This window comes from Heteronotia binoei, chromosome 10 (genome assembly GCF_032191835.1).
Source record: "Heteronotia binoei isolate CCM8104 ecotype False Entrance Well chromosome 10, APGP_CSIRO_Hbin_v1, whole genome shotgun sequence".
NCBI classification, from domain to species: Eukaryota; Metazoa; Chordata; class Lepidosauria; order Squamata; family Gekkonidae; genus Heteronotia; species Heteronotia binoei.
The window spans coordinates 31,348,689-31,360,980 of record NC_083232.1 but is presented as its reverse complement, the minus strand read 5'-3'; the positions used below and the strand labels follow the sequence as shown (position 1 = coordinate 31,360,980).

At 40.8% G+C, this 12,292-nt stretch overlaps 1 protein-coding gene across 3 annotated transcripts in view; it reads right to left on the bottom strand.

Annotated features, from left to right (window-relative positions):
* The window catches only part of MPP7 (MAGUK p55 scaffold protein 7), a 141,572-nt gene that overhangs the window by 92,458 nt on the left and 36,822 nt on the right, over positions 1-12,292 (bottom strand). Inside the window, exon 2 of one of the 3 annotated variants that reach the window (XM_060248278.1) lies at positions 11,525-11,643. The exons of 1 other annotated variant lie outside the window; for it this stretch is intronic. In XM_060248278.1, the coding sequence (XP_060104261.1) occupies positions 11,525-11,643 (119 nt within the window). The remainder of the gene's footprint in view (positions 1-11,524; positions 11,644-12,292) is intronic. One more of the 3 variants, XM_060248279.1, reaches the window with a different exon arrangement.

The following is a 12,292-nucleotide window of genomic DNA, read 5'->3' as shown; positions in this document are numbered from 1 at the left end:
AATTCCAACACTCATCCATACAATTCGAATTGTTCAGAACTACTTCTCATCCCATTGTTGAAAAAGCAAAGAATGTCTTAATCTCCATAGTTAACTGAACTCTATTAATATTCAACAGCTGGAATCACTTTACAATTCAATTACAGGTACCACATAGACATGTCACCATAAAAATCAGTACAAACTCTTACAAAAAACATGAAAAATCACTGTTGTTATTAAGTCCATTGGGTACTAAGGTATTGAGTCTATGAATCCAGAAACATTCCTCCTGCAGTAGAGCTCTATGTATATCTTTAACCCTAGGGGTTCTCTCAAACTTAGAGACGACGAAATATCTCATTTTGTCAATATCATGATTGAAGTTTATATAATGGGATATCAAGGGAAGAATCCAGAATGGATTGTGTGCAAGGATTCGTGTTTTAGCAGGGCATGTAGTGCTCCCTACATACTCCAACCCACATTCACAGATGACATATATAACATTATGAGATCTATAGTCACTAAATAATTTCAGTTTAATACCTAGGGGGAATAGGCCCTGAGTTCCAACCCAATGTGAGAGGATAAACCAAGCATCTGTGACATTTAAAGTGACCACACACATTTTCTTTAAGTTTCAGAGTTCGATACATTTCCACTTTCACTAACCACTAAGAAAATGGCATCATCACATATCTTGCTTTGTGGTTTGGTTTGTGCTCTCCCCTACTTAGGAGGGCTGTATCATCCTATCACAGTCTAGCTCCTGGAAGTGCACAAATGGATCCTAAAAAGGTCCCAATCATAGCACAGCCAAATATTCGCCACTGGGCAGCCAGATTCTAAGGTTTTGGTCCAATCCAATACAGATCATAGTTCTGCATCACATTAGGCCAATAGCAGACTTCTTCTATTGACACCTAGAGACAGTCAGATGCATAAGGCATCCTCGAGCCCTTTTTCTTTGCAATTGGTTCATCTCCAGAACCATCTTTCATTACCATAAACACAAAGTTACTGCGGACCCTTCCACATCAAGACAGGCAGAGTATGATTTCTTTTCTCCCATTCTACCTTCCTTCCAAAGTCAGCCCCTAGATCCTTCTACCATCTCTTAGCTGCTCCATTCATGACTACCCTGCATAGTTACCCTGGTTAGGGAGTTCCTCCTTTTTGTTCCTGTGAATCCCACTGCATCTTCTTGCCCCAGTTCAGGCATCCCCACACCAGTCTTCCCTCTCTCAGTTGGTTTGCTCTAACCAAGTATGAGAAATAAAATCTAGAGTAAAAGTTAATTTGGATACCTAAGCTTAAAGTAATACAGATACACATTATGATTGCCCAAAGTGAACTGTTTTTGTTGGTTTCTTCTTTTTTCCTGTACTGAACCCTTTTTTCCTATTCTGTATCTTGGTTAGGGCAATAATATTACTTTCTCTTTAAGTGTCTGTCTCCCATCTTTCTAGCTGAGATTTAGACCACCAAACTAAGAGTAGTGTATTTATTCATTTATTTCTATTTTTATTCTGCAATCCCCACAAGTGGGCTCAGGGAAGAGCACGGTGCCCTGTTCCCTCTAAATCCTCGTGCTCCTCGGCAGCAATGGGGCTGCCACATTCAGAGTGGGGCTCATCTAATACGTCCCCGAGAGTCTTTTCTGAGTGCCTAACTGACTGTGTCTGCTTCTCCAGGTCAGTCACCTCGACCTCAAGGGTACGAACTTGTTCCCTGAGGACCAGGAGCTCTTTGCATTGAGCACACACCCAAGACTTCTGTCCTGTGGGCAGATAATCATACATGTGACACTCAGTGCAAAACACTGGAAAGCTCCTACCCCCCTGCTGACATTTTACCTTCATGATAGCTTTTTTAAAATATACAGTCCCCTTTTAAATCCTGTTTGTTGATGTGGTTCTCCTTCTGGAGGGTCTACTTACCTTATTAGGAACACAAGGAAAATAGGGATCTGGGTTCCTGGTCCTTACACAGCCCCTAGGCCAAGAGCCCTTTATATCTCGCCCTTCGGCTCGCGCCAAAGGCTTGCACCTCTGGCAAGGCACAGCTTAATAATGCAAAGAGGGTGGGGCCTCAGTCTGCCCCAGCAACACAGCCACTCCTAATCAACCAGCAACAATCACATTCAGCCCACTCAAACCAAACAAACAGCAGTTCTCCAGCAACCACAAACTCAGAATTTTCAGCAATCACACAGTCACACAAACTCAGAAATTCTCAGCAACTCCCCCAGCTGTTTAGAAAGCCAAACCTCACCCTTACTAGCACTTCTTATGTGCTCTCTCTCAGAGCTCTCTGAAATGTGCTCAGCCTCTGGCAAGGCGCAGCTTAATAAGCACAAGCAAAGTCAGCACATCCCTTTCTTCCTACCTAACTTTTCTTCAGATTACACAGGTTTGGGGAAAGGAACTAAGAGGTTGGTGATAGTTACAAATAATGGCTAGCATTTAAGAAATGCACAGGTATGAGTGCCTGACTCCAAGGTTAAAAGATTAGGTCACAATTCACTTCTCTAGCCCACACAAATCAACCATTGCTATGATTAAACCTTCTATCAGTGTCAAATCATTGTTTGTGAACAATCAGTATTTAAAATCAAGTTTTAAAGTCCCAATTAACCTAATCATGGCTGGGGGACTAGAATTGTTACCTCTGTACAAGAACAAAACCATGGTAATCCTTCCATTTGAAATTTCATTTTCTCATTTTAACAATGTTTTTTAACACAAAAAATGTATTAAACTGATAACTTTCTATTTTAACTGATGTATTGATTTATTTATTTTCCTTGCAATATTACAAGGGAATTGGTTTTGAACTTCTTAACATTGATTACTGGATCTACCATCTATGCACAAGACAAAGTTTCTCAAAGTCCTGAATTAATACAGAAAACTATTTCACTTTAAGCAAGCAGAACAATCTTTACTCAGTTTTATTTTTAAAAAATATGTTGATCTTGAGGGGGGGGGGGGGCGGAATCTTTTCCACTTTGACTTCTTTGTCCCTTACAACAAAATAAAGCAACTATTATTTGGGAATTCAGAGACTTCATTCAAACAAACTTTTTCAAGCAGATAGTAAGAAAAGGTTTTGATGACTTTGCTTATAGGAAGAGGTCCCCTTGGTGGATAGAGGAAATTCAGATTAAAGCCAGACAAGTTGCCCTTCCTCCAAGATAAATTTCCCTGCCCTTTCAGAGCCAAACTCCCTGCTCAGCTACTGCAGAAAGAATTTCCTAAATTGGAGGTGGTTTTGTTGTGCCCTTTTAAGCTCAAGTTTCTTAGAACTTTTACACTCTTCAGGACATTTCAAAACCTGAATTAATCTCTATGTGAAATGTGAACATGAGGCCCTAGTAACAAATCTATTTTTAACACACATACCACATTACAGAATACTGCCTAACCTTGACTCCTTTAAAACTTGAGATCCTTCATCTACAGACGCCATGTTATTTCTTTGCATGATATACATTTGAATAGATCTACCTAAACAAAAACTGAACTCTATGTGACATTTTAATCTATGAATATTCACATTCAGAGGTGTGGAAGATTAGTTAACTCTAGATCTCCATCCTAGATTACAGCAAATTGCTTCCACAGCCTCCATCCCAAGGAAACCTTACTTCATCTACTTACTTTATCTAACCCAGTGACACTCACTTCATGGCTGAGGAGCCACACATGATTCTTTGACATACCATCTGTGTCTCTTCTTGGTAGTGTTCCCCAATGCAGTATTCATCGCATGTTCTAGGAAAGTGAGTTCTCCAACAACACCAGCCTTTTCTCTGCGGCATCTACATTCTTGTCTCAGTACCCAGGCAGCTGTTGGGAGGACAGCAAGCTGACCACAGAGAGTGTAAAAGCACCAAGACCACAGCAGCTAGGTAAGAAAAGAGCAACCTGACCATAGCATAGTGATGCTGGTTTTACTTCCATTTTCCCAAAGCCTGCTAGCTCTCCTTCAGGTGTTTTGACAATCTTTCTTTCTCATCTGAGCTCCTCATGCTGAGGAGAAGGGACAGATAACTCTACACACTCAGAAGCAATTAAAAAGGTTATAGTTGTATATTTAATACTGAGTAGTTCTTACATAAGAACATACATAAGAGAAGCCATGTTGGATCAGGCCAATGGCCCATCCAGTCCAACACTCTGTGTCACATAGTGGCAAAAATTTTTATATATACACACACACTGTGGCTAATAGCCTCTGCTCCATATTTTTATCTAAACCCCTCTTGAAGGTGGCTATGCTTGTGGCCGCCACCACCTCCTGTGGCAGTGAATTCCACATGTTAATCACCCTTTGGGTGAAGAAGGACTTCCTTTTATCCGTTTTAACCTGTCTGCTCAGCAATTTCATCGAATGCCCACGAGTTCTTGTATTGTGAGAAAGGGAGAAAAGTACTTCTTTCTCTACTTTCTCCATACCATGCATTATCTTGTAAACCTCTATCATGTCACCCCGCAGTCGATGTTTCTCCAAGCTAAAGAGTCCCAAGCGTTTCAACCTTTCTTCATAGGGAAAGTGTTCCAGCCCTTTAATCATTCTAGTTGCCCTTTTCTGGACTTTCTCCAATGCTATAATATCCTTTTTGAGGTGCGGCGACCAGAACTGCACATAGTACTCCAAATGAGACCGCACCATCGATTTATACAGGGGCATTATGATACTGGCTGATTTGTTTTCAATTCCCTTCCTAATAATTCCTAGCATGGCGTTGGCCTTTTTTATTGCAAACGCACACTGTCTTGACATTTTCAGTGAGTTATCTACCACGACCCCAAGATCTCTCTCTTGGTCAGTCTCTGCCAGTTCACACCCCATCAACTTGTATTTGTAGCTGGGATTCTTGGCCCCAATGTGCATTACTTTGCACTTGGCCACATTGAACCGCATCTGCCACATTGATGCCCACTCACCCAGCCTCAACAGATCCCTTTGGAGTTCCTCACAATCCTCTCTGGTTCTCACCACCCTGAACAATTTAGTGTCATCCGCAAACTTGGCCACTTCACTGCTCACTCCCAACTCTAAATCATTTATGAACAAGTTAAAGAGCATGGGACCCAGTACTGAGCCCTGCGGCACCCCACTGCTTACTGTCCTCCACTGTGAAGACTGCCCATTTATACTCACTCTCTGCTTCCTATTACTCAGCCAGTTTTTGATCCACAAGAGGACCTGTCCTTTTACTCCATGACTCTCAAGCTTTCTAAGGAGCCTTTGATGAGGAGCTTTATCAAAAGCTTTCTGGAAGTCAAGGTAAACAACATCTATCGGGTCGCCTTTGTCCACATGTTTGTTCACCCCCTCAAAGAAATGTAACAGGTTAGTGAGGCAAGATCTTCCCTTACAGAACCCATGCTGAGTCTTCCTCAATAACCCGTGTTCATCAATGTGCCTACTCATTCTGTCCTTGATAATGGTTTCTACCAACTTTCCCGGTATTGAAGTCAGACTGACTGGTCTGTAATTTCCTGGATCTCCTCTGGAACCCTTTTTAAAGATGGGGGTGACATTTGCTACCTTCCAGTCCTCAGGAACGGAGGCAGATTTCAGTGAAAGATTACAGATTTTTGTTAGAAGATCCACAAGTTCAACTTTGAGTTTTTTCAGAACTCTCGGATGTATGCCATCCGGACCCGGTGACTTATTAGTTTTTAAGTTGTCTATCAGTTGTACGACCTCCTCTCTTGTCACCTCAATCTGACTCAGGTCTTTCAACACCCCTTTCAAAATTAGTGGTTCTGGGGCGGGCAAAAAGTTCTCATCTTCCACAGTGAAGACGGAGGCAAAAAATTCATTCAGCTTCTCAGCCATTTCCCTATCCTCCTTCAGTAATCCTTTTACCCCATGGTCATCCAAGGGCCCCACTGCCTCCCTGGCTGGTTTCCTACTTCTAATATATTTGAAGAAATTGTATTTTATGTGTGTGTTTGATGGGTGGTGCTTAGGGCCACATCATGTGGCTCTTTTGGCTGATGTTAAATGCAAATGTGGCTCTAAAAAAATGCTGACCTAACTGATGCTCTCCTCTCAAAAAACTTTCAAACATATACAGGAATACCTAAATGGGCAAACGGCAATACTTCAGCAGAGGAGCTAGCTGAAGTGGTAGAGGTGAAATCAAGTGAGAGATTCCAGAAAATAGAGTTGGATATATCTGTAACTGTTATTCATTGATGTCTCCTATACAGACACACATTGGGACTGCACCTATGCAAGCCAGCTAAAAGCACCAAAATGGGGGCACTTTGTTCCTTTTGGAGCTGGTGCATGTGCTGGATTCCTACTCAATGCATCACATGCTCCAATTGTGGTGCACCACTTTCCTTCAGCTCCTGATGAACTGGCGCAAGTTCCTATAGGGAGAGGGGGCACAGCAGGGCAGGAGGGAGGGAATGTGTGTCTGCACAGAAGACATCAATGAACAACAGTTACAGGTAAGTCCAACTCTGTTTTCATATTCTGTCTTCCTGTGCAGCCTCACATTGGGACCATTAACAAGCTACTCACTGTAGGAGGTGGGTTGAGTTGAGTCTCTCAGCGGAACAGAGCCTTCAGAACAGCCTTGCCCACATCTGCTTCTTTTCTTGTCTACAGTTCCAGAACACAATGTCTCACAAAGGTGTCCTCTGATGACCAAGTTGCTGCCTAGTAGATGTCCAGAGAAGTGGCTAACGATCCTTGCACTCAAGTAGAATCTGCTTTCACATTGAGAGAACATCTCCCCAGATATTTCGTAACATAAATTAATGGTGGCCACCACTCTTCTGGACACAGACTGGACTGATGCTGCTCTACCTTTCTTGGTCCTCAATAATAATTTATCTTTACAAAAAGGCTTGGGGTTTTATCTAATTAAAAGAGAGCCCTCCTAATATCAAGGGCGTGCAGTGTCTTCTCTACCTGTGAAGAGAAAACTGGTAGGACTATTTCCTGTGCAATGTGGAACTTTGAAACTACTGTAGGAACAAAATTCAAATAGGATATAACACAACTCAGTCATTGGATATTTTAAGAAAAGAAGGATCCACCCAAAGAGTTGCTAATTCACTAACAGCCACTAAAAATGCCACAATCCTTTCAAGAAACACTGATCTAACTTGCGCACATAAACAGTAGTTCCCTACACCTCCTCATTAAAAGCAGCAATGGCTGCCAAATGGGTCTTCAATTAAGATACAGCTAGACCTGTATGTATTAGGTATAGCAGATATTCCAGAATCGACAACATTGGGCAGGTGAAGGTGCAGACCCCTTTAGTAGCAGTCCAGGATCCAAAATGAGACCACTTCTGGCCGTAAGAGTATTAAGCAGAATGTTTGCTGGCTTGCAATAAAACATCCAGTACAACCTGGGAGAAGGCATGACCTAGCATTGTATTTTCCATGCTCTTAAATGCAGACTTGCTATATTGTAATGCAGTAGCAGGCTGTGCATTAGTAGGTTCAGAACAAAGTGAAGGGGTTTGTAGCTCCCTTCTGTTAAGCATAAGAGTTCCAAAACCAAATCTGGTGAGGCCAGACTGGAGCCACCAAGATACCATTTGTTTGTTCTGCTATCATCTTCCCTATGACTCTACTCAAAACAGGAAAAGGAGGGGAATACATAAAAGAAAGTGCCTGACCATGGGATCTGGAACACATTCCCTGGTGAAGCTGAGTCACTGCCCACCAGAGAGCAGAACTCTGGTGCTTTTCTGGACTTGGCGAAAAAGTGTACCTGACAGTAACCCTAGGTGTCAAAAATCTCTCTATATTCTTGTCCTGAATCAACCTGAACATTTGCTTTTTGCTACCAAAGGTACAAAAAAAACCAATTTTCTGGATTTCTAATTGTCTTTTCCACTGATGTATTTGTCGGTTTCATGTAAATCACACAGTCTTTTAACTTTTATAATCCTATTGGCTAAATGTGCTTAGCAGGTTCATGTATATAAAATTATTTGAGATGAATGCGCGCATCACATTTGTCACAAAACTTTTGTCTGATATCAGCTTAAAATAACCAATCATTTCCTCTTAAAACTAAGTCTGCTTCTTTGAATACAAGGGTCACTAAATTAGGGGAGTAAGAAATGTCTTACAGTCGGGGCTTTTTTTGAGCTGGAACACAGTTCTGGCTGGTTTGGCCAGGGCTCTAGCTCAAAAAAGAGGTCTTTGGTAGAGGAAAGGCACAAGGCAACCATGTGCTCCTCCCTCTTTGCTGCCTCCAGGAGGCTTGTGAAGAGAGCAAAAGATATGGAGCCGCCCATCAGCAACCCCTCCCAGGAGAACCTGGGCCTGCCGCTGCCCACTCTGCCGACATGGCTCACTCTCTCCAACTGTGTTGTGGGGAGGGGACAAAACAAGGTCTCTCATTGGGCTGTTGAGAATGCACATCCACAATGGCACTGTACTGTTCTGTGTCAATATGAGGAAAGTAACCTACTGAATGAGTGGTGTAACTTCCAGTGATGTCGGGGTGTGTGTGGCCTAATATGCAAATGAGTTCCTGCTGGGCTTTTTCTACAAAAGAACACCCCACTTACAACGAACACTTAATGGTTATTTTTCCAGGTTTCTGTAATTTCGCATCTGTAATTTCTAACTGTCATTTCATATCTGAAGTGGTGAGCAGTGACTGCTGAAACACCATATCCTACAATAAAGTTTGTTAGTCTGTAAGGTGCCTACTGGAATCTTGCTCTTTTCTACTGGCATTTCACATGCATTTCTAAAGTCTTACAGAACCAAGAACACTCAAATAGCAATACTTTCATCTAAGTACCAATACAAATCTAAGTAGGAAGATAGATATTCCAAGGGCAACAGAAATTTAGTAGCAGAAACTTATTTACATGACAATATCTTGTTTTCCCACCAATCAAGGCATTTTTAACCAATCCTATTTTGCTATATATTAAGTGTAGAATGCTTCTTTTTTATATAAACCAGAGGGGTAAGAACAAAGCAGTGACTGATACCAACTACAAAAGGGCTTCTGAATATAATTTGAAGAGGAATACTATCAATATATTTTTCACATTACTTATACAGGTGCACTGAATGTGAAAAACTACTCAGCACAATACTGTAATTACACATAGGTTCTCAGAGAGAAAAAAATAAGACATTGTGAAGTCAAATATGTAATGATCAAGTCCGTTTCACATAAAAGGCTTTAACTCTTGACTTGTAAAGCCACTATTATAATAAGTTCAGCATCACAAGTAGTTTCATTTTGAGAAGCAACCTCCCAAGGAAATCATAACAGTTTTGCAGTGGGTTATAAAAGAATAAACTGTGCACAATGAATGCTGCAAATGTGGCCTTATGCATATTTACTCAGCAGTAAGTCCCAGTGGATTAGTCTAAAGTCTACAAACAAGTATGTGTTTTCATACCTGCTGTCATCTAGTGTGAGGACTCTTCCTTCAACCTCCATGTAAAATTATGGCTGGGTAAATTTTATAATTTATAACAAAACTTTTAAAATGCTTACTAAATAGCCCCAACGTGGAAAACAGAACTGCAAAAAGGAACCATATGAATTCCTCCTTGCAGCTTTTATTTAGCATGTGCCAACGTGTGCCTTTTCTGGCTTCTATGCCAATGCATTTTGAATATCTAAGAACATAAGAGAAGCCATGCTGGATCAGGCCAATGGCCCATCTAGTCCAACACTCTGTGTCACACAGTGGCCAAAAAAATTATATATACACACACACACATATACACACTGTGACTAATAGCCACTGATGGACCTCTGCTCCATATTTTTATCTACCCCCCTCTGTTGCATTTTTAATTGTAAGAATACTTATTTGATAATAAAGGTGGCATGCAAGAATGCACTTTTATTCCTTGAGCTTGTAGCTACAATTAATGTTAATCCAATTAAGCATGCAGTCCCTTAAGAAGGATATAGCATACTCCTGAAAGTAAACATGGGAGACTCTTGGGTATTTCACAGCACCTCTTTCACATCCAGTTGAGTTTGCATTGCTATTTCTGCAGGACAAGTTCATGGACTTCAGCCTTATAAAATCATTACTATCTGGCAGGAAATTACTCCCTTCTCAAATGACTACACCCTCTTGGCAACTGGAAGAGAGCACAACCTGGTTTTGGACTGAAATTGGACTTTTGCCCTTATCAAATAAGGATATTTCAGCAGCAGAAATGAGTGCTATTTAAACTGCTACAATTTCTGCTCTTTCTTTTCTTCAGGAATTATAACCATTCCAAGAAAATTCAGACTTGAAAAAGATTCCTGGATGTCTCCTTAAAATGCAAAACATGATCAGTGCACAGACCCTTTGATTTAGAAGCACTTTTTTGCCTCTCACAGAAAAGTGACAAGTCCATATGCCAGTAACAGGGTGACAGGAATTCACATTTTTTTTCTAGGTCCTACATGTTTGGTGTATCTACTAATTAGAAAATGACACAAAGCTCACTTTAAAAAGCCCACTACAATGATGAAGTTAATATATCATGCCTCTTTCCCAGCTGCACTCCCACCCCAGGATTCCTCTCCTTGGCAAGTCTTCTAAAATCTGTGAGTTCCAAACCACAGGCAGGTAAGCAGTATGCGCCTTGTACCTCTGGTTTGGCACAAAGACGGTATTTAGAATGTGCACAAACAGAGGGCTCAGCAAAGGACATAATGGAGCCCTCCAGCGTCTCTGTTTTCTATCCTTACAGCATTCACTACAGTATATCACTTCCTAGAATGACAGCTCTGCATGCTATCTATTTCCCACACAGTGCATCCTCTCCAACCAAGGACTGAGCCCTAAAATTTAATTCAAGCTCAAAGTACAGGACTTGCCTTAGGCAAGCCCCTCTCAGCCCTTAGCTCCTCATCTGCAAAACCATTATACTAGTGACTCAGCTGGCATTTACAAGATGTTTACAATAAAAACTGTAAATCATTTTTCAAGTTCAGGAGTAGAATATACATGAATACCTGCCATTTTTCACTGGACGCATCTATGAATTCATGATCTACTTCGATATGTTTATATGCTGAACATAATTTTCAATGGATGCAAGCCAATTAAAAAGTCTTACTAGAATTTCAGTTTACTTTGTTAAAGGAAATTATTTCAAATTAATGTGGCTACTGAACTGTTGCCATCCTTTACCTCAAAAATATATCCCGTCTAATTTTTGCTGTGAACATTTGTTTATTTAAGCTAAACTCCAGGCCTTGAATGTTGACCATGAAGGAGTCTCAGGTTTCCTGCTACTATTTCGTGCTACCTCATTCTAAACAAGGGCAAACATCATATGTTTGTTGCATTAGTGTATACTGCCAAAACATCACTATGAAATGAAATCATCTCTGTATTTTTGGTAGAATCCTTTAACAACTTCCATCCCTCGCAAAAGCAGAACGCTGAAACAAGGCTGTTTTGTTTTCACTAAGTAACAGTTTGATTCCTGGTTTACTAGAGGCTGCTCAAAATGTTTTTCCATTAGTCCTTCTCAAAGAGAATGAGCATTTAAGTGTGGTTTACCTTTACCAGTGAATGAAGGCTTTTTTCACCAAACATATCCCAAAGGAAGGTCAGGTCTTCCTGGCTGTCCACATGTGGCTGCAGCTGGGCTGGCAATGAAGCCAGCAGCTCATACAAACCTATAAAGTGAAAATAACACAAGAAGTGAAAGCTAAAGGTGATCTCATTCATTTCACTTAACCCTCCTGTGTAACTTGCTGCCTATACCATTTTATATTAAACCAGTAGTAGGCTTGGGTAGCCAAAAAAACACTGAGTCAGAGAAGGGATGACTCCCCCCCCCCCTTAATGTTACTAGTGGGGTACTTTTTACTTTATTAACAGTTGCTAAACCTTCTATAGGAACATATTTACTTAGCACTGTACCAAGAATTCATAATGCTTTTTGGAAAGAGACAAATCCCAGAAACACACACATTCCTTTGCTTAATCGTTATTCCATTTCCCTTGATATTAGAGTGAAATGAGTCATGAATAGGAAAAACATCCTTAAAAGAACAGAGAAAATGGATGAGGTGGTCCATTAAAAAGAGTTTGTGGTTTCTCTAAATATTTCTCACTGATACATTGATTTTTTAAAGAACTTGAATATAAGAGATGTATGGCAGAATAAAAACTTCAAGACTCACTATACAGCAGTCAAAAGCCTTATATGTGCAAGCTGCACTGAGCAAGGACATGCGTACAAAGGACTTAGCCAGGGTCTCTAAAAAAGATTAAAGCAATGACTGCTCCTAGTTATTTGTAGCACATCTCACAGCAGATCAC